General features: G+C 36.2%; 1 protein-coding gene across 14 annotated transcripts in view; it reads right to left on the reverse strand.

The window, feature by feature from the left end:
- Nucleotides 1-535: 535 nt before the first annotated feature.
- The window catches only part of AGPS (alkylglycerone phosphate synthase), a 90,476-nt gene continuing 67,168 nt past the window's right edge, over nucleotides 536-23,843 (reverse strand). For all 14 annotated transcript variants that reach the window (XM_041124048.1, XM_041124045.1, XM_041124047.1 and 11 more), the window contains 8 exons: nucleotides 22,598-22,674; nucleotides 19,424-19,536; nucleotides 17,681-17,750; nucleotides 16,644-16,705; nucleotides 14,699-14,788; nucleotides 14,148-14,247; nucleotides 12,308-12,365; nucleotides 536-3,947 (listed from right to left, as the gene is read on the reverse strand). In XM_041124048.1, coding sequence (XP_040979982.1) covers nucleotides 3,826-3,947; nucleotides 12,308-12,365; nucleotides 14,148-14,247; nucleotides 14,699-14,788; nucleotides 16,644-16,705; nucleotides 17,681-17,750; nucleotides 19,424-19,536; nucleotides 22,598-22,674 — 692 coding nt within the window. In that variant the 3' untranslated portion in view covers nucleotides 536-3,825. The remainder of the gene's footprint in view (nucleotides 3,948-12,307; nucleotides 12,366-14,147; nucleotides 14,248-14,698; nucleotides 14,789-16,643; nucleotides 16,706-17,680; nucleotides 17,751-19,423; nucleotides 19,537-22,597; nucleotides 22,675-23,843) is intronic.

Below are 23,843 nucleotides of genomic sequence, written 5' to 3' on the forward strand. Positions count from 1 at the left end.
ACCTCTTCTGCTCACACGCAGTACATTCGTGCACGTAGAACTTTCAAACAGATTTCAGGACCTGTAACAAGGAGGTTTTAAGTGAGACATGCACACAGCAGCAGGAAACTATATACCTGTTGCAATAGCTTAATACAACAGGCCTTTGAAGCATGGGGAAGCTAAGTAAGACAAGGTATGCTCCTGTATTATACTGAGAGAACTTTCCACGAGCAGTTGAACATGGTCCCCTTGCTGCCCAAACAGGGAATAGTGAGGTGGTGAAATTTCTGAACCAAGTAGACTGGTGTTCAGGTGTTGTTTTGTCATTCCTTCCCTGAAATTCTCTCATTTTCCTATTTTGCTTTACATGGAACACAAAAGCTGAGCTTCTATTAGCATACATTTACAAATTCAATCTCATTTCTCTCTGCAAGTGCCAACACCTTCCTAATGGTTTTCCTTAGGTAAGAATTCACCATCAAATTAAAATGAACCAAAGATGACAAGTTAGTAGAATATATTTGTTTAGTTTCAGCACAAAAACGCATAATGGTTTAGGCCCATTTTCTTTTTATTAATAATATAAGGTTCTATAATCTCTTAACATTACAACTGAAGTTTTACAGTTAATCTCACACTAAAATGACAAACACCGTTTGGCTTTATTTGCAGGAAGTTAAATTACAACCTTGATAAACACACATTTCCAAGACTGAGAAGCAATTTGTGTTTTCTGGAATTCAGTGCTATTGTATCCCTGCCTTTGAAATTGGTTTCAGTTAATTAACACTGCTACGGAAGAACTATTTGGCCTGGCCTTTGTTCACAGCTGTAAGGCAAAGATGACATCTCTAACTCAACCCATATACTGTAAGTCAAGAAGAGACATGTTTTTCTTCGACTGTAAGATTTAGACCCTGGATCAATTTCTAACATATTTTCTTCTTTCCCCTCAAAACTTTTATAGAAGGCTCTTTAGTGTAAATACATTTCACAGTCAAGCCATACTCACTCTGCACCTTTCCTCCTTCAAAGAGAGCAGAAGCTGTGTAACTGGAAGTCACGACAAGCTTAATTAAAACTGCTTGTAACTTACATACGGCCAAAACAGTCAATCAAATGAAAGAATAATGTGTTATGCCAAGATACACTTCTGATCTGCATGGATCAAACTCCATCTCTGAACAGGCTGCAGCTATGGTAAGTCTCTCGAAAGAAAGTAGAGAATACAGAAGGAAGAGCGGTAGAAGACTTCAGTATCAGAGAAGGGAAGATTTCCTTTAAATGGGTAATGACCTGCATGTATCTAGGTCTCCTGAACTTGCATTACACTCTTCTCTATTTTCATTAGGAAATTAAATGTGAAATTAAAGACAGTCAGTAATACATGTGTTTCAATGGCAGTTTCACCAAGCTCTGACCAGTCCGTAAGATAGAAAAATATTTAGGAAGACAGCAACAGGGTGGCCATTAGGAAAAAATATCCATTACAGTTGTAGTTAATCTTTTCCTCAGAGCTATCCAGTGACATTGCTTTGGGACCCTTATAGCCTGTTATTTCACCTTCCCATAGGACAACTGACATGCAGTAAAAATCTTTACTGCATTTCAAATCACTTCAGAAGCCAGTGGCTATTTAAAGGCTAGAAATAGAGAGTATAAGGAATTCTTGCCTGTGTAATTTCAATACAAAAAAAGGGATGAGGAAACCATAGTCAGAAAACTAAGAACTGGGAAGGATGTTGTAGAGCTGTGTTGTACTTTAAGTCACCACCTCAGGTATTACTGAGCTGTAATGACTACTTGTTTTAGTTCTGTTCCTGCTGTCATTCTACAAAAAGGCTGCACATACCTTCCTTCAAAATTGATTCTTCACAGTTAGACATACTTTCACTGAGGCACATGAACACCCTTCATATTTACCAACTCCTAGAAAGGTCCCTATTTCAGAGTGATACAAATCATCAGCAAGATGCCAGCTGTGGCCATGTAGTCACCATCACGCAGCATGTGAGATGAGAAAGTCCCCTGTATAAACATGTACAGATTCACTTTACTGAGACACCATTGTGTACTTAAGGAACACTTAACCACAGTGTGAAGACTCAAGTTTCCTAAAACAGACTACACCTATTGTTTTGGTTGCTGCTGAAATATGAACTCTGGGGGCCAAAAACAAAAACACAAGAGAGTAGATTTTTATGTTGAAATTTTGTGAAACAAAGACCATTCAAAATAAATTTAGCTGCATTGCAAGTATCACATTAACATTCTGTTTTATGACCTGCAGATCATAAAAAGTTTTCCTTAAGTACCTTGACAGCATGCATTTTAAAGTGATGTTTTGAGTGTTCATGTTTTTTGATCAATTATTGAATTGAAATTAATCTTTAAACAAGTTCAAAGTTGCCTGATATGCAGTATTTTTCAAGCATTTTATACTCTTTTTGGTATATTACCAAAACTGAGAGCTAATTAGTATTCTAAAATAGTTTAATAACAAAGTAATTTTATCTTTTTCTCCTCATTAAGGGGACTACCAATACAAAAGGTGTCCAAACTGACACTACAGAGCTGTGAAGCAGTTGGCTAGAGAGCGTCCTCAAAGGATAGTCTGTATTTTTTCTATCCTATGCAATCATATACATTAATTATCAAAAAGTTGGATAATTTGCTTTAAGAAAAGAACCCACCTTAAAAATGGATCATGAGTATTGACAAATACTTCTAGTTTGTTTTACTGACTACAATTCAAGTTTCAATGTAAAAATGCTTACTCTGATACTGATCAAGAAAATATTTCATTTCCTTAAAGTTCAATGGACAATTAAAATTGTGGCTGCTAGTGAAGTAAATGATTCATAAAGGCCATAGGAAACTGTACAAAACTAAAATGGGAAATCTCACTTTCAGGATGACACAGTATGTTGTCCACTTAAGTGTTTTATTAAACTGTTGAGACTGTTTCAAAAGACAGTGCTGGGCAGTTTCATTTGAATAGCCAAAACTTTTTTTTTTTACTGAAAAAGATACTTTGCATCTCTGCAAAACAGGAGCAAAACCCATACACACTGGGACTGAAGTACAGATGAACACAAAGTTTTGTTACAAACTTGTTTTCAACATACAGTGAGAAATGTCCATTGTACAAAACTTATAGTGACTGACCTACAATTAATTTAAGATTATCCCAGCAATGCAAATACAACTCAGAACAGCTCAATCATGTAAGATTTTCCAATAGTACTACAGTGGGAGACTACTGAGTTATCAGAAGTAGTTTGACTGCCATTGTCTCCTGACCAAAGCCTACATTTGTACTTTAAGTATTTACTGGTTACGAGTCTGTTACATACTTAATCCTTCAGTACAGTGAAGTACTCCTCGGTGTTCTCATCTGCCTCTTCGCAGCTTTCCTTTAGCAAGAGGCTGGGTTGAGCAGCTGCTTCTGTAGAAAACATTGTTGTCAGTCTTTGTTCTCCTTGCAGGGAATGCTTTAGTAAAAAACATCTGGCAGTATCCAGCATTGAAAATACTGTCAGCTGTGTTGCCTAACCGAACCTGGAAACCCAAATTTGCATTTCCCAGTTGGTAATACACTTTGTGCCCAGTGGGTTGTTTAAGAGTTTAAGAGAATTGTAAGTAAGAATCCATAAACACTAACAGTGATGTTTACACTTTATTTGGGGGACAGGGAAGGGGATGGCAAAAACCAATGTAAGTTACTAGTTTTTAAAGTTTAGTCTATGTTATATTTGATTACTGGGATATCAATACAATGAAAGTGGAGGAGTTTCAACAGTAATTTTGAAGAAGTTTTAGTACATCATGTTGTGCAGGGCTTTATAAAAGATTTTTGTTTCCAAAGATGTTATTGGGGTCCACATATTCTTTAACAGATCTCAGCATTCCCAGGCCAACATCAGAGATGCTCTCCTTCATCCAGCGCTTCCGCAATTTGCCTACTGGAAAAACAAAAACAAACTGTTTCAATATATGGCAGGATTCTAGGAGCCAATCAATCTTGTGACCATGAATGAATAAACACTGTGTGATAAATGCTTTTATTCAAAAATGAGAAATGTTTTGCTTTATTTGATTTATTGAGCCCACCAGACTATCAAGCTCATTAAGCTCAGCATACTCCCAGAGGAAGACTGTGTTCCACACTGTCTACTTTCTTTAGAAACTATGAAATTTAGATGAAGCCTAGGCCAAAATCACATGTTCTATTAAAATAGTGAATCAGTAATAAGTTTTTAAAAGCCACCAAACTAATTTTAAGTAGGAAATTGTAGAGGACATTACTAAAAAGCAGAACCCCACACCTCTTGACTGCTTTAAAGTGAAGACATAACTCAATAATCAAACAAACTTAAAACAGTATTGGTTTAAATAGCAAAAAATTGTTTTCTAAGGAAAAGGCTTAAAGCCTAGTTTTAAATCAACAAGATATCTTATTTCATTCAAAAACTTTTACACAGGCTGGTAATTACTCATACGATTACACAAGAACTTAGTTTCCCCGTGTAAAAATGGATATTCACAACATACACCAAATACAAAGCAAAGCTAAAACACCAGCCATTTAAGAACTCACTTCACTAAAGTCTCACAATAGTCCTGTTAAATGGCCAAGTGTTCACATACTAATTAACTAAGTCATCAACTCTGATTTAACAAATCATTCAAAATAAAGGACATTTTTTCATTAAACACACTACAGCATTTAACTTGTCAGCCAGAAACACAATCCATTTGTCAGTATGATGCAATATAGTAAAGGTTTGAGAGACAGATGCTTTAAGAGTATCTGAAACTAAATTTAAGCCATCTTTTGTGCCCTGTTCTCAGGGTAACCATCAAACTGTCACCAGAATAATAAATTACAGGGACACCTCTGGAGAACAGAGTATATTTGTTTATACCTTAAGGAATATAAAGCTAGTCACAATGCCAACTGAAAAAGCAAATAATGTGAGAAAGAATGAAATTCGCAGTTTGCTAGAAAACAACTATTAGCAGCATGTATGTCAAGACCAAAGATCATAACTGAAGGACAAAAGAATGTCATGTGGTAGGAACTGTGGTTATATTTTGCAGCCCAGCTCAAGAAAAAAAATCCCCATCTGTAAATATACCATCACTACAATTTGACTGAGCAAGTTGATGTAAGTTGAATTTTACCTGGGGAAAATTTAATACTACTGCTGCAAAAAAAGAATCATGGATGTGGCTTGACCATCACCTCAAGTCACTCACACTGGCTCTTACACAAGCAGCTGAAGAACAGTCATTACCATTCTCAACTGTTATCTGTAATATAGTTTCAGTGAATGTGTCCTGTGGTTATGGATGTAATTGTCCTGAAAAGACTGCAAACAACTGCTCCAACAAGATGGAGCACATTAGAATCACAGCAGGATGCCCAACAGCTAGCATGCCTGCCTCTTTTACACCTCCAGTAATAATCCAATTCCACAAGGAACTGAACTACTGTCTGAGCAGCACCAAACAGTCGTTGCATATTTAATGAAGTCGCTCACCAAGTGCTGGAAAACAGAAGGTGCTTGGAGTGCATCATTAGTTCTGTCAAAGTGATAATTTACACATCTATCTTGTCAAATTTTCTATGGTTTATACTTTTGCAATAATAAATCTAACATACATTTGATTAGTGAACTGGAAAGAAAAAAAGCTGTACTACAGTTACCAGTAGTCCTTCACAAACATGTCCAATGAAAAGATTTTAACCCCTTGATAACAGTAGGTTGAGCCCCTGCTCCTACTGTTCATGTCAATAAGACATACATGGATTTTTCAGCTACTCAAATTTTCATATTAGAGTGAAAAAGCATTGAAGCAATCTCTCTTAGAATTCTAAGCTGGTCCATCTGATTAAATGGAAAATAGACCAAGTGAAGAAAAGGCTCTGTGCAGATGAGCACCACTTAGAAAAAGCAATGTTTATGTTTGTTTCACTTCAGGTTAGTGCTGCCCTGTGAGTATTCTGTTCCTCCTCCATAGGACAATCCAATCAGCTTCAAGGATGAGAAGGGAAAAGGAGGAAGAAAATGACATAATACTAAAAGATGTCACCATGAACGTAAAAATAATTCCAAGTGGCAAACTTGCTTAACTTCACTCTAAGCCTAGCCAAAGAACAGCTTTGGGCTCAAGGAAGCCTTAACTTCCCCAACAATAAGAGGTCTCAGTTAAGCCTGATCTTACCACAGACTAGAGAAAACCGCCTTTCCGTTTCTAGCTTAGACAAAGCAGACCTTTTAGTTTTAGGCCTAGATGATGCCATATATCTAGAACTGACATGAGAGTGCACAGAACCAGATTTTATCCAAGCATCAACCACTTACAGGCTCTCAGCCCAGTATACTTTTCTCAATCAAAAAATAAGATCAAATTCACCTGATTCTATATGCTACATTATTGATAAGGTTCTCAAATCAGCATAATGTTGTAAAATCAGTTTGTAGTAGCTTAACAAGTCACTTCTTGTCAACTCACCTATACACACCATTACACACACAATCACTGTTGCCCCAACTGGAAACAAATGCAGCCCTTCCTTCTTACGTCTTTTCCTCTGAAGATAACTTAATCTTGCATCTTGATTATCCAAGATGAAGTGTGACAAAATTAGTTTTCAAGTTTTACAGGTGGCAAGTGCCCTGTTCCTGAGGTGTGCTGAGCACTCTAATGCCTTAAAACATTCACTGCTAGGAAACCAAAAGTCTTCAATCTGAAGTCCAGCCTATTACATGGAGTACAAACACTCTAGCATGGCAAAGAGTCTACTTCACACAAATTACTTCAGACCAGAAAGCCAAAAAGCTTGTTCAGTAGCAACTCTCAAAGACAGTCCAACACCAATTTTTTTTTTCAGTATTTTCAAGTTTTATCATCATTATAGTCCATGTATGAAAAAAACCAAAAAACCACGTGAGCTGGATAAGTAACTTTTTCCCAGTTCTGATGCATGCTGGTCCAGCCCTTAGCTGGTTTCATTAGAAAAGTTGTTCATGCTTCCAGTGCCCTTTTAATCTATTAGGAAATAAAATATACTTTGGTGAAGTGCAACCATACTCTATGCTGCTCCTGTAGAACCCACCCTTTGAAAAAAAACAACCAAGCAAACATGCACTGACATTACATTCTCTGGCACAAGTGACAACAGTTTCCCATGTGTATGTTTTTTCAAAGCGAAGTGCATTAAATGGACAGCACATAGCTGCTGGCCACAAAGATGATAAAATGGGAGTACAGTTCTCCTGGCTCATAAAGCCTACACTTGCCCATCTTTGAAAATGCATCTGGATGGCTGCAGAAAATCTGGCTGCTAAGGATGGAGCTACCAAACAGCAGGCAGCAATTGGTTTTCTCACTTTTGGAATATGAAGTACTTGGGCACACATGAACAGTCTTATAAGGAAAGTTAATGTAGCTGATGGATCCCAGTAATAACTCTACACCCATGCAGAACAGATTTATAGCAGTGTGTGGTCCCAGTGGAAACAGGCTCTAGTGGCACTGCATATGGCTCTAGACTTCCTCTGCTCCAGCTCTTTCAACTTCAAGAGGTAGTTAATACAGAACAGCAGCTTTGCAAAAGGAGCAGTAGTAACAGGTCATAAGAAGGATGGGGCTCTTCAGCTGTTGCATGCTCTTCCTGAAGCTGGTTGTCTCTATAGAAAGCATCTCTCTGCTCTTAGAAATTGCTTAACAGGTTATTACTCTTCGAGAGAGAACTCTGCAATACTGAGAAAGGTCAATGTATTAATCTAATACCATGGTAAGGCTGAAATATATTGGACCAGTGTACCTGAAATCTACTACATAATTAACACTTACCAATACCATAACATCTTGCACGTTTTCACTTGATATCTAAACAACATAAGTGCTTTCAAGTTCTGTGTTAATGAATCAGAAAGTCCTTTTCATTTATTTGGTGGAAAAGGCACTGAAAATGACTATTCTATTAAGACTTTCAACAGACCAAAGAGGAAAATACAACTACATTAATATATTATTTCACATAAGGTTACTCTGTGTCTGACAAATGTCACAGTTTAAACCCATTCTAATCAGCAGAACAACCTCTAGTTTTAAGATAAAAGTATGATCAGCCTCCAGTGCTTAACTTACAGGTAAGATAGTTTTCCTGTGTATAGGAGAAAAGAATGTGTTCAACTCCCCCCACAAGGGAATTTTATAATTCCCGATTTTGTAGTTGTATGGGTTAATTACTGCAGTGTATAGCTTAAGCCACAGCCTCTTAGTGATGCCGAAGAACTGCAATGAATTGCAGTGTCAAACATGCAACTGAATGCAAATAAGGTATGGGGGGTTGGGGGGTTTGTTGGGGTTTTTTTTGTTTTGTTTGGGGGGTGGGGGGTTGGTTTTGGGGTTTTTTGGGTTTTTTTTTTTTTTTTTTTTTTAGGGTTGGGGTTTTTCTTCCTTTTTTAGTTTTCCTGCATAAACTGCCAGGGAATTGATACTATATCTAAACCTGTGGAGCCTGGGCTACCTGGTTAACCTTTCTTCTAGTCAATCTAAGAAGTAGAAGAAAATTAGTTCTACTATGTTAGAGTGGCTAAATGGGGATATTTTCCTCAAACCCACAAACTGATAATTGTTTCCTTAAGTAACCAGTTTTAGTTAGAACATTCCCTGCAAGGGAGACAATCTATTATTAATTTTTACACTGTTCCTTAGTTTTACATGGGTGCTTAGCTTGCTAATACGGAAGGGATCAGGCCCAAATCCAGCCAGCTCCCTTCTGATGCTTACCCCAAGGGGTTATAATTGTATTTATACAGCAGTCATACCTACTGATACTTCCTCAGCACATGTTATTTTATGTATACAAAAAAGCATGTATTTTATGAAACAGGAATTCAAGAATGCAAGGTGTGATATCATACAGATGGTTTTAGGGCTTGCCCTAAATGATTAGAAGAATATTTATCTAAACTTAAACTTGTATCTACAAAAAATTGTCATTGCTAATGCTGCTTTTTAAATGCTAAGTGTCTAGAAGCTAACTGTGGCTCTAGCAACCCTTACTTCCATGACTCAAATCTAAAGATACTCAGTGGCCTGAAAAGCTGAAGGATCAAAGCTGGGTTCAAAGATGGGCACTATCCCTTTCTAAGTGTAGGACATAGTCAAGGCAAGGTGAAAACTATAATCAAGACTGTAAAATCTCACATAGCATTCCTTGTCTTCATTTCCTACAACTAGGACATCCAATTCCTGAATACCTTTCAAAAACTTTTACTAAGTCACAGATTATGTCATAGCATTAGTTAAAAAGGACAAAGAAGGCATAAGAAACCACTTCAAAGTCACACATTAAAAACTACTTTAAAACCACTAAGCAGCTTTTCAGCAGTTTGTTCGCAACAAATTTAGTGAGAAACAGACCTATCACATTTAGACAAGACTGCCAGGATCATTAAAAAAAATTTTATAAACTCCTCTATAAGGATCAATTTCTGATGCACTGGAGAATGGCTGAATTCCCCTTGATTAAGAAATGCCTATCTGATCAGCTATATATTTTAGGTGTATTTTTATAGCAACACATATGCCTCAGATTTTTCCTAAATGTAGATTCAGAAGAAGATTCACATAATCCAGAAACATTATCAAGTGTTAAATACTAACATTAAAGTAGGAAAATTGTTCCTGACACTTACCAATTAGATTTAAATATTTGAAAGTCAAGAGTGAGAAAGACTTCAAGAAGAAGAGAATTTGATTAAAAGGACAAAGTCATTTAAGTTGCAGTATCATAGAAATGATATCCAGATTTATAAAAACAAAAAAATCCAGATATTCTACCCAAAAATACAAGTAACTGTTACATTGAAAGGATAAATTAATTACACAGATGTTTATGTCTGCCTTTGCTACAGCTTCTTGTGTCCATGAGATGCTTGCTGTACAAGGCTGGTATTGATACACTTCTGCAATTTCTTTCTTGGAATGTTGTTCTTACATATTGCAAGGTGTAATCTTTTATGTAATCCATTAACAAATTAAAAGTTATGCTTCTTACAAGTTTTAAGTCTCAAAAGTCACCGGGGGAGATCTTCTCACAGTATTGCTACCTTTGAGTCTGCCTAAAAGTTACAATATTTTTCATTAGCCTGAAGAGAGGGGAGGAGAGAAGAGATATTGAGATTAAAATAGATTCCAAACTGATGTCTTTCTGAAGTTACTCTTCATAAAAAGTGTCATGATTTCAGGTCTCACTGTAGGTTGTAGCTATATGTCTACCTGCAGTTAATACTTCCCCAGATATAGAGTAATTTAGAGCTTTCCACATCTCAAAGTATCATATATGACCACTCCTTCACTCAAGGAGTGTATGAAGATTGACTTAAGCAGGCTTTGTATTTCCTATAGCCTCAAGTCCCAGACTACATCTGTTTTCTTTGATACACAAAACCAGAGTTAAAATAGCTCCATTTATCAAAGTGTGATTGTAGGCAGACAAACCAGCCTGTCTGTTTCCAGATAGTGAAAACAACTGTTATTAATCACAATTACAAGACAAATACTAAAAGAAATTGCACAAGTATTTTCTTCTACCCCACACGATAGACCAGTCTTAGCAATACTAAGAGTGACAAGGCCTGAAGGTCAGTAAATAAAACTGATACTATTAGGCTAATTCTCAACAGCACATCTAATAAGCACTGGAAAAAATGAATCTTGAATATCATACACAATGAACTGTCAGACAAAAACACTCAAAGCAGAAAATATTTATCAGTACAAGAGGCAATCATGCATACAACAGGAACATAAGAAGTCTAACAGAAAACAAGTTTTCCATATCTGTGGAGTCAGAAAGTTCAAGTGCGCAAGGGATTGAAAATACTACATAATTTTTCTTTTCTTGTTCAACATATGCTGTAAGCAAGGTTTCATATGGTGAGGGCAAATCATCCAAACATGTGACAAGCCCCAGCTGCATGCAAGTTAATGGATGAAATGCTAGTCACAGTAAAATACAGCTGTCACAGCAGGGGAGAGCACAATAGTACATCAAGGGGGTAATTCCACATCCCATGTGCAAGAATTGACTGGTCCACTATACTACTATATTAAAGATTTAATCAGAGGACAATACGAGCATATTAAACAAAAAATACTAGAACTGTTTTCACTCATGTTATCATCACCTACACATCTTTCAATATCCTGATATTGCTAAAGCAGAGTCCATTTTAGTTTCCATCACAAAGCTAGATGCCTGAAAATAGCCTTAGCTAAAAGTTTCAAGTCCAGGAAGTCACCAACATGTTTTAAAGCACAGGTCCTGCCCTGCCATTTTTCCCACACAGAGCTTTTAGAACTACAAAATTTTTTATCTAGTTTTAAACCATTAGACTTCCTCTTTGCTCTTATTTTTGTGGCCGGACAATGCCCCAGAAGAGTACAGAGAAGAAACACATTAAGTTAACCAGTTTCAAGAACCTAGCTGCACAAATCAAACTGACTTCACAACAAGTCTTCCTGACATCTGAGTTTACAACATTATATAGGAGACATGCAATCAAGTTAGGCTATCTGAATATGTGGTAAAAGCATATGTAAAGCATCAGGTATATGAACTATCACTTATACATGACATTGGTTCTTAATATTAAAGCACAAAACTTGCAAAGAAGCTAGTAACTCAGGATAAGTAATTCCCAAACTCCAAGAGAGGAAACTGAATGATCAGAAGTTGGCAGACATCAAGCCTGTAATATCAATACTTACATAACATCAATTATGCAACAAATGGTAGACTGCAACACAGCCCAGCCTAAAGTCACTAGCTCTTACGCAGATACCTTCACTAAGTGCTCTGGAATTAGTGCTAACAGCATTCACTTAGCCACAAGGGACACTAAACTGTCTTAAAACTGTTAAACTCCCATTTGAGGTCTCTGTAACTGAATATACCTCTGCACAAGGTTCAGTAGAAGTTGCTTAAGACAAACTGATCAACTACATACATCTTCAGGTTCTCAGACAGCCTGTAAACTTCCTATCAAAGATTTGAAGCTGGTGCTCAATTACACCACATTGTATGACTTGACATCAAGCAAACCAGGTCTAGGGACACTTCCCCTGAAAGTCTAGCAAAGGGGTGAGAAGTTTTTAGAAAGAATGCCAGGAGATCCTCCTCCCAGCAATTTCAGTTAATGCCTGTGAAATATTTTTCAAAGTTCTATTACAAACTATTTTATGTACTCATGAATATTTAGCAGTATCAAAGAGATTAATATTAGACTGAGAACATTACCTCCATGGTGATGTGACAGACTTCCTCCATTGGCAAGTATTTCTTCTCTAGCAGCCCTCTAAATTGGAAAGATAAGGTATTTACTCAACAGCAAATACACAAGATTTTTGGTTTTAGTGAAATGTTTTGCTATCATACTCATTTACACAGGTGTACAAAGTTTCAGAAGTAATTATGGTTCACAATACAGGTAAACATTTTAGTTCAAGTCTACAGATAAATATAAGTGGGGATTTTCCAAACAAACATTATTAAAGCCAAGACATTTCAAATGGCATCTGCTACAACAAATCTATTATTCCAGAATGGAATATTCTGGATCACTTTACCCTTGCTGAAACTAAAGTAGTCTAGTGGCTGGGATGCTCATCTGGAAGATGGTTAAGTGCCTACTGAAAAGGAAATTGCAATAAAGAAGTTTGAAAACAGGCTCCCCAGAGCAATTCAAGATCCTTATTCAGACCAGAGTTTAGACCCAGATCTCCAAGATTCTGGTCAGGGAAGTGAGGTACTTCAAAACTGACAACCCTTTCACAGGTGAAGTTTGTGGCAGAAAACAAAGTTTAGATTTTTATGTTAAGAAATATATGAACACTTTCAAGCTCTAGAATCTTCTTTCTCATCCAGCTCTGATTTCAAATAGTCAGACAGCTTAGAAGGCATAACAAAGAAAGCTTTCCTAAGCACAAGCACTAAATGTCTTTTCAGACAAGTGTACTTTTTTAGGAATAATGTATATAACCAGACCTATGCAGTTAGGTATTTTTTCAGTCTACCACAGAGTGCATATACTTGGTTGGCAAACTCAGTTTGTTAGGTTAATGTTAGTCACCTACAACAGAAGACATGCATCCAGGTGATCACACTACTAACTAATTCCAATAAATGGTAATATTTAAGTATTAATAAAGTCTCATTAAATAAGCACTCAAGTATTGCATTCTCCAATGCCCTAGATTCAACAGCCCAGAAGCCTCAGAACTTGTAGGTAAAACTTTGCATCCACTTGACAAGTTCAAGAGAAATTTCTAAAGAATAAGCATGAGAAGAATGATACCCTAGTTACAAATATAGACAATCTCTCCACAGTCCTATTAGCAATTTTCTAGTGCTGAAGTTTGAGCATATGAATCAAAAGGTAGAATGAAAAGTAGTTTGGCCATAGTCCTTCTATGTCTTAAATATTACATCTTTAAGGTAACAAAGATTTTGGTTTCCCCTAACTAGGTAAGTATATTGTTTCACCAGCCAAAGTGTTAAAGCAGAGTTATTCCAGAGCTTTTTGGTAAACATTGAAGCAGCTTACAACTGGTCTAACACAGCAGACTTAGATCAGTGCTTATCTAGGCCTAAACAGAAATAATCGCAGCAGTTAATTCTCTGAAATAGCATGAAAGACACCCTCACATTCATTATGCAGCACTATTAATAAAGTATGAACTTGTTAGTTTTACCATGTATTTTAAAGACTAATTGAGTATTAAGTGAAAGAAGTAGCTTTGTAAAAAATGGAACTAAGGAAGTCTTGTTTCCTATGGATTTGGGTTTTATGGTTGATAGTTTCTGCCAACCAAGAAAAAGCTCCAGTTCAAGCTTTCCTATACTTTAGTCATAAGTATTCATTTACTGATGTCTGAAATAGTCACCTGGTAGTCTTTAATCTACTTGGTGCACTATTAGCACACACCTCTTTCCCTAGCTGCTAACAATCAAAGCTTTACGAACAGACTTTTGAGATCTTCCCTGCAAAATTCACTTAGCTTGGCCAATGGGTTCAGCATATATTATGGGACATCAGCTTCTCCCCCTCCCCCTTAACTATTGCTCTTACATACATTACCTCAATTTGTTCATAGACATGAATAGGATCACTAATTCCTCTGTAGTTAAAGGCAAAGTAGAAGTAGACACATGCACCTGCATCATAAGTCTGTGTCACCCTGTTGAAGAGAACTGCATTACAAACAAAGCTTTATGGTATTAAGCCAGCCACTATATGACATTACACAATTTATAAGGTTACTTAACTTATTTAAAAGGGTAGCATCTTTTTTTTTTTTAAACAGTTTTGTATCCTTCTTGCTCCTACTTCATGAGTTACTCAATGCTATGATTTTGAGAATTGAAGCTCAAGTCATTACACTTGACTCTCATGCATATGAGCAAAAGTAAATGTCAAGACTAATCAAGTGCTACTAATCCCCTCAATTACCCACTCTCACACATAATCCCCTTGCAGGTTAAAGAGGAAGGCCAAGATTACTAGTGTTTGTAATATCATCAACAGATGCACTTTACCTACTAGCTAGTAAGTTTAATTACCTCTTCCTTAGTTCTCTTACTAATCAAAGATTCAAGAAATATTATTATTTAGGTTGTTGCATGGCTTACCTGCAGGTGGAAAGAGGAGCAAACTGAACACCCTTTTCTTTGCATTCTCTTACTATCCTTTCCTTTACATTCCTACAAAGGTCCAAAACCCTGTAACAGACAACATGTTAATACACAAAGTCTTAGTATATGATTTTACACAACTTCCTAAAAAACACAATTTCAGCTTTGGTAATCTTTTTAAAGAAGTATAATTTAAGAACAGAAGATTGTCTTCTAGAACCAGTTTTAACTAGCTTAGATTTTGTTCTAAGACTAGTCCTCATCAAGACTTCAATAGTATTGCTTTTACTGTACTACTTCTGAATAGCAAGTTTACTCTGAAGCAGAGGACATAATGAAAGCTCTTTTCCATAAGGAATGGGAGTCAAAAGTGTTCAACAGAAAATGGAGGTCACCTACTTCTGTATGTTTTGACTTGCTTTCTCAGCAAAACAGCCTCAATTTTTTGGCAAAGTAGTTGACAAATACAGCTCACAGTAGAAAGCTTCAGAATTCTAAGGCCTTGTATACTCCACTAACACCATACCTTTGGCATGTTGCAAGGCCAAAACTGGAGATACTCAAGCTGTGCACTAGCTTGCCAGCTTGAAATGTTACAGTTTAATATGGCAATGAGCCATTAAACTTTGTCATAAGCCATACTTGGTTTGCTTTTTTTTTCTTCTAGGGCAGACCCTGGTGCATCCAAAGTGCTAGAACAATGGAAAGAAATCACTGTTTTTCAAATAACCATTTCTTCAGTTATATGTTCTCCCACAAAAGTCTGTAATGCTATACTGTAAAATTCAGATTAAGACATTTTACACAGATTTAAAACTACTTCGTAGATTGACAGAAGTAATAAACAAGAGAAATTTATCCATTTAGTGAATAAGCAAGTACAGCTAAATATTTTATTCAATTATCTGCAACTTGTCAGGAACAAGGTAACTGATTGATTTATGGAAAATTACATAGTTCTTATGAGTCAAAGTAGAAAAAGGTTTTGAAAGCATTTGCTTTGGTGAGGACAATTTTAAATATTTTCTTAAATTCTTAGACAAAAATTCATTCTCTCCTGAAATGAGGGAGAGTCAAAAATTGGTGACTAAGCAGTTAGCATACTTCAAAATCTATAAAGGTAAAGTAAAATAAAGGGTAATTTTGCTTTAAAATTGCCCTCCAATTTCTGCCACCCATTTAAGATACTATGCCAACTTTCAAAGCAGAGGCTGGAACTTACCACTGCCACTAAATTCATTAGCAAGGATACAGGCTTGCCAGCTTAAGTCACCACACTTTGCACACCTTCCAGTTTGCATTAAATGCTGTAAAGCTTTGATTCAAATCACCTTAGAACATGCTTAAGAGGTTTCTGGCTTACCAAATGGACAGAAGCATCCAAAGTGATTTCATATATTAAACTCTGTTGTGGTCAAGTGTTTCTCAACCATAGTTAACAGATAAAATAAGCCTAGGAAAAAGATCTTAATCTTGGGCATAAGTTATCTTTTCAGTTTTTGTTTCCCTACATCACTGGGGAAAGAAAAAAAAAACTTAAACATATTAAAATAATTTTTTTATATTCATTACAAACTTTTCAGTTTGAAATACGCTGCTGATCCCACACACAGCTGCTCATCACACAATACAGTTATTGTCATCATTGTCCAGCTTCCTAAACTGGGCAATTTCAAGTCCTGAATTTGTTACAGTAAGCTAACCCAAGTAGAAATATTGCTGAATGCTTGCATACATCACATTTACAAAACCCTGGTATGTAATTTACTAGCAGCTTTAGCAAAAACACACAGGTGCAACACTTGAGGCACATCAGGGAGCCTCTAATACACATAAGGCCTAAATTAAATTAAGTTTCCCCATGAGCACACATGAGTTGGGAATAATTTCAATGAAATCAAGTACAAGTTTTAAGCAATTCTAAAGAATAATCACAGTTTACCTATCCCAAGGAACAGACGTCTCAAATGATTCTCCTATTACATAGTAATCCAGGCCCAGGTCCTAATAAATAGAGAAAGGAAATTATCAGTAACATTCAGCATCAACATCTGGGATTTCAGTGTATGCTACATAGCTAACAGTTGAGCAACTTTAGTTAGTTTGTACAAGAAAAACAGAAAGTCTATTTAGCAAAAACACCCATCTATCCCAGTGACATTAGTTTATAATTATGGAAATAGAGTAGCTCTTCAAAATGTTTGTCATCTGTCTTTCATGTCATGGCTATAGCAAGACAACTTGTCAGACTGTCAGCATGCCTACACTAATCAAATATTTGTATCACTAACATCAAGCCAAGAGCTCCACTGTGCTAACCAATACAATACCTAGTAGAAATATTTACTTGGAATGTAATTCCGAAGTAGAATAGAGACAAACATTTTGCCCATTTTACATATAGCCTGCTGAAATAAAAGGAAATTGAGTGATTCTCCCCTGATTATAAAAGCCAGATAAAATCTAGCACTCAGGATATGCATACTATTCTGAAAAACAACCTCTTAAACAGTAAGATTCATAAGAACAGCTGCAGCAGTTCAGACTAAAGGTCCATTTGTCCTGGAATTCTGATTTGAACCACAGCCATAAGCAGATGTCCAACAAAGAACAAGAGCCGGGTGAGCATGAGTATTTCAAGTACTCTCCCAGCCTCCAATTACATTCAACCTGTATTTATAAGTCTGATCTGGTTTATTTAGCAACTGCTAGTGGATTCTTCAGTCTAATTTTCTCTACCCTTTATTAGAAACTATTTTCTTAACAAACACATAAATGAATGTTTTTATGGTGTTTTGCAGATGAAGTTCCATAAGTAAACACTAATCAGAAATGGAAGAGATACAACCTCTGGGAGAAGTTTGAGATATCACCCAAGGCGACCTGCATTTAGATTTCAGAGAAAGCATCTTCAAAAAGACCTTTCTAGGTTTTGTTCTATTAACAGAAGTTTCAGCAGGCAGACAAAAGATGACCTACCCGAATGTAAGCGATGACAAATGTCAGCATATATCCTCTCTGTCCATTATCTTCTCCTGCTGCCAAGCCACTGCAATTAACAAGAATTTAATTAACTTTACAGCAAAGTAGTCAGGTTCTAAAAATAATTAGAAAATTAATACTTTGATTATCAAACATAGGTGCAAGTTTAGCTGTCTCTAAGCTGTGTTACAAGAGTTGCAAATAGTAGGGTCTCTTCTTCAACTAGAGATGAGAAATTACTTCAGACCAGACCATTAACTTTTTGCATTTCTCTTTTCATTCCATCATCTGAAGATGAATAATAACAAAACATTTGATGTCATCTTAAAATAACAGCCTTCAAACATCAAAAAAGAGCAGGGGAAACAGAACTAGACATAGTATATCCTTGATGTTCATTTACAGGAATATATGTAACTATTTTTAAGTGTGTTGGATTTGTGCACTTGTATGCTCACAGGTCATGAGAGCAAGACTCCTGACTTAAGATCCCAAAAGCGTAAGTGATGTGAATGGATAAAAACCAGACACAACACTAAAGCAAAAGGCAGGCTTGCTTTCACTTGCCAATCAAGTAAGGAGCATTACGAAAGTCTGTTTTAACTATTGGTTTCTGAGAACAGGAAAGTGCTATGTATCTGTAATCAGTCTTCCTAGAAGTTCCTCTAAATCTGAGCGGGGGGCAGGGGGTGGAAATCAGACATCCTGAAGAAGGATAGAATTAAAGCATTTTAGACCAGGTTAAACTATTAAACCCTTAACTAATAGCCTTAACTGAGCAGCACAGACAGCACCATCTTCTAACAGACAAGTTTCCCCCCCCTTATCAATAGACCATCTTGAAACACCAAAATACAAAAGGATTCACAGTTGAAGCCTTTTCTTGCATACACCATTAAAATAACTAAAATACTCTTTAAGATCAAGAGCAATCCTATTCTTATCAATGAATGTTAGCAAGCTGCTCACAAGAAATATCACTTTTATAAGCTATTATAAGTGGTAGAATGAAAACACAATGAAAACAAATTTCAGAAAGGATAGCCTTGAAATGGATAAAACAATACTTACGTATCTTTGAATAGGTGAGACTAATACTAGCAATAACTTTAAGAAGAAAGTACATTCTTAACAAATCATACTTCTAATGATAGTTTTTAATCACAGTTAATCAAAGCAGAAGGACAGAGACTACCTGATATTACTCAGCCTGCCACTCCAATGAACGTTTTCTGTTCCTTTGTAAGAATGGAAAACAGTCTGTGGGACAAAAATTCACTGCATTCCTTTAACTAAACATAAGCTCCTCTTTTAAACAAGCTTCTTATATTCATATGCTCACACTAATTCTGCAAAGATTTAATATTACCCTTATGATTGTCTTCCCGTTCTGTAGTTAAAACATAGGGTCTAGTATTGCAAAACAAGCAGCTTCTATGTCTATAAGCAATTACAAGGGCTAGTTTCCATTTTAATAACATCAATTCTATATTTAGTCAAGTACTTATTTTTCTGCAATACACAGACAGCTGAAGTTTTTCAGTAAAGTTACCTATTAAGAGTTAGCACAAGCTCTATTTATCAAAAGGGAACATTCAGTAGCTAATTGATTATTGCCATTTCAAACTAGTAAATTGAGAACGTATCCATACAGTAATCACTATAAAAATATGGTAATGCTATTTTTTCTTGAACAGTTAACTCCCATCTTCATATGAAGAAGTTCTTTGAAAAGCATACCCAAACTTGGTGGCAATATCATAGACTTGCTTTTCATGCTGAAGAACCTTCTCTCTATCACCCTCAAAGAGCAAGGTAGCCACACACAGTATGTTGGGATCAAATCCTTTAAACTGCAAAGAGAGAAAACTTTGTATTATGTCACAGCCTATGTGATAGAATACAAGCAATGAGTTTTTACTTTTCAAATACACAGCATGTGCTCTGGTTAGTAAGAGTTGTTGCAACTAAGAGGAAGGATTAGGAAAAAAACATCTTTCAAAAATTTACTCCCCAAACAATCAAGTTTTTCCTTGACAGGACACACATTCACAAGCCCACTGAAATAACAGATTATCTGTCACCTTTTTCTCCTGTTAAAAAGCAGGATAGACATCACAGCTGTCTACCTATTCTGAAGAAAGAACAGGTCCTAAATGCTTTGAGCAATAGGGATACATTTGTATTTTATCAACTATTCCTGTATTAAAGCAGGAAGATGACTATAATGACCATAAATGTCACTGCTCTCAAAATCAGTCGTATCAGTAGTGTGCCACAGAAAATCTCTATGCTGGGAAAAACACTATGGAAGGAAAATAACTTCTAAACTTGTGGCAGGGAACATATCCCAGTGGAAATGGGAAGAAAACTATTAAAGGTTTAACAGTAATGTAGTGAGGCTGTCTATATGGTTTTGTTTCAGGAGTAACAGTCAAGAGTGATATCTTCACAATGGGTCCAAAAAGTAAGAGCCTTATTTATTTTCTGCATACCTTTATTTATTATTTAGCTCCAGTGAACTACCACTACTAAGCAGGTTTCAGACAGAATGGAGATGAATATAAAGTTGCATAAAGTTTATTAATTTTTTCCACAGTTAGAAAGGGTAAAAAATTATGATTTAGAACATATTCTTAATATATATACACTGACCAACAATTATTTTTTTGAAGCATTTCCCTTTCCAGTGGCATTCATCTCTTCCAGTCTCTACTCTGCTTGTGGTAACTTGTTACTTAAGCACCAAGCAAGGTTATATGAAGTTACATTAATAGTCAAGAGATTCAAATGCATCCTTTATGTGCAACAGCTATGCTGAAAAAAATACCAGTTAGTTGCTATTCCTTTTATTATTCCCTTAACTGAATAGATTATCTGTACTAGAAGTTAACCAAGGGTACCAGGATGATCCAAAAAACAGCAAGGAGACCAGGTATCTTGGGGTGGCTCAGTCCTCCAGCCAATGAGCTCATATCTGTACAGTGATCCCCAGAGACATCCAAATTAGTATTTCTGAAAAGGATATTGCATCCTACCACTCCCAACAAGGGAACACTATGAAAGTGACCACGAAACAGAATATACCTCCCCAAGCAAAGGATCTGTCTTAGCCATTAGTCCTACAAAAACAGTATAGCTAGCATAATAGAAATAAATATTGTTACTACACTGATAAACTCCGAGGACAGGAATAAAAAAGGTCTATTAAGATGCTATTTACAGTCCCTTGTTGTTCTAGAACCACTTGTATTTCATCTAGTATGAATCATTTCATCTATTCTGCCACCTTTTGGCTGTAATGCTCAGGTAACACCTTACAGTTCTCTTTAAGAGGCATTGGAAGAACTAGCTACAGCATGAACTACTAGACAAACAATACCTAGAGCATTAATCTGTAAGTGAACAGTCCCAAACTACATGGAGGACTGTAAACCACAAAAACTTTGTCCCTATTCTCTTAAGTGGTATCAGTTAAACAACTACTCTGTTCAATAAAAGAATGAAGTGTTAGTCTGGTGTGTTCTGTATGCTGATGTTTGGGGGTTTTGTTTGTTTATTTTTTGTTTGGTTTTGGGTTTGTTTCTTTTTTTTTACAGGGAGCAATTCACAGATGAAATAAGCATAAGATGGATTTGAGTATCTTGGTCCCAGTAACACCTGCAATATCAGTCTCAGGGTCATTAAACTTGCTCCTTTCTCTACTCCTACATCCCATCCCAGCTGGGAGTTTCTCTGCAGTAGCAGTTGCTCATATATGTCAGGGCTCAGTCCCCTGGTGTAAGAGCTCCAGACTGGTTACCAACCTGGAATCTCTGCATCAGTATTACATAGCATTTCTCTCATTTCTCCATGTTCTTTTTCTCCTGCAGAGCTGGAAGAATTTGCATACAACATCCCTTGGTGATACAACATCCCAAGAAGCAGCGATGCTTGTTGCTGACTACAGAAGCAGTAGATATTTCCAACTAGGATTGTTTCAAACTGACAGCAATCTTGTTGCCAAAACCTTTACTATTTTAGATATTCCTGCACTACAGTAGATCAGGGAAGGAAGGCAAAATTTTTTTGCTATCTCTAAACCTAACAGGTATTCCCTAGAAAAAGTCCCTAGACACGTGGCATTTTCTACTTCAGTAGCACAAGAAAATGCAGCAGAATCAACACTAGCCACTGTCTCTCAAGTAAGTCCACTCCTTGAAGTCAATCAATATTATCAGATCAGAATGGAATGTTTACCTCCTCCTACCTAAGTTACCTAAATCCAGGATGATGCCATTTTCTACATTTGAATACCCATATTTGCAGGAACTCTCTAGTCAGCTAATTTGGAGAAAAAAAAAAAAAATCAGTAACAAGACAAATTATTTAATACAAAAGCCTAGGTGAAATAATTTTAGCACCAGATAATTCTGGATTATAAAGGGTATTCATTGGGATGAATTCTCAGAAGACAAAAAAACCACTTTATATGGGCAATTCAAGACATATCTTGAGGTTCTCCCAAAATTCTAGTTCATTGTAAAAACAAGGTAAATCATGTCTTGACAAAATCTGTGAAGAGGAAAAGATAGTAAAGTGTTAGCTTCTCTCCATCAGGATTAACTGATGATCAGTGGTCTGCAAGCTAGATAAACTGGTTCCAGTCTTACTCTGTCACCAACTCACTGTTAGATAAGGCACACTAATCTCACCTACAGATATGACCAGTGAGAACAGCTCTCATGGAATAACTCCTCAAACAGATAATCTCATTTTGGATTAAACCACCTTGATAATCTTGAGTTAAGTGATACTGCAATGTAGGATCTGTTACACTCAAACTCAGCTGCATTAGAGACAGTATACCAAAAAAATCTCAAGTTTTATGAATAGCATGCCAAGTTCCAAAGAGTATTAAACCCCCAAAGTTACCTTTGTGATGTAGAACTTCTTCAGTCCATCCAAAAATGATGTAAAAATGGAAGCAACTTGTGGTTTAAGAGCATGACCTTTGGCAAAAAGTGGAAAAGGGTATGTTAGGCAAAAAGTACTCTTAAAATTCCTACTTCAATGGGCAAATAAAATATAGCTTAGTAGTCAAAGTTGCAAGAATCACTTGGAGCACTTTGATTATCATAAAGAGACTTCACTCTACTCATTTAGAAGATGATTTAAGAAAAGGTTTTCATTAATTTTTTTTTTAAAGGCATACATACAACTGTGCACAAATACTTCATTTGACACTTTAATTAAGGCTGCCCTAGTTTAGATCTTCACAAGTATGTGGCATATGGAAAATTTAAAAGAGCACTTCATTAGTTTTTAACACTATAAAACTAAGCAAAATCAGTGACCTTTTTTAAAGTTATGCCAAAACCACTGAAACCAATAGCCCAAAATGGTACAAGTTAGGAGTTACAGAAAAAAATTGCTTAACGGTTGTGTCACTTGTGCAAAATTTTCTACATAAAGCTATAATTGCTTCCTTAATCACATACGGGGAACTAAAATTACCAGGATATATAAATGGTGTCTTGGAGTCTGTTAAATTAACATCTCTGCCTCAGGACTGGGTTTAATTGAGATGAAAGTCTTTTACTGTTTGTTCCATTGTTTTTAGTCACAAGCAACTTCTGAATTCCCATTACTGCTTCACTTTAACAGTCTTGCATCTGGCCTACATGCTGTGAGCCCAATTCATAAAAAAGTTATGCACCATTTACATGATACTTCCTTCTAAAATACTTCACAAAGTATTTCCTCCTGAATAAAGCATGAGCTTCTGCAATTGATTACTCTCCCTGCAGATATGAGCAAACCCCAAGGAGTACACCTCCAAGCACACTTAAGCAAGCACACAAAAAAAGCACCAGATAGCAGAAGAACATGAATTTATTAAACTATAATCTGTAAAAACTATTGAATTTAAGCCTACTTAATAATGACTACAAGAAAAATCTATATTGACACAGCTGAAACTATGTTTTGCAGGTGACCATATAAGCTGCAACCTCAAATCAAAGCTAAAAAGTAGAAGAATGATTTATTCAGTGTTGGGTTTAAAGCTTGTAAGTGGTCAAACTTCTTCCCAATTAAAAAGAAAGAAAAATGCATCCGCTTTCTGTTGTACATGTTAGAGAAACAGTATAACATAATAGTGACCAAAGCAAGCAGCAAG

Source organism: Aquila chrysaetos, chromosome 6 (assembly GCF_900496995.4).
Source record: "Aquila chrysaetos chrysaetos chromosome 6, bAquChr1.4, whole genome shotgun sequence".
NCBI classification, from domain to species: Eukaryota; Metazoa; Chordata; class Aves; order Accipitriformes; family Accipitridae; genus Aquila; species Aquila chrysaetos.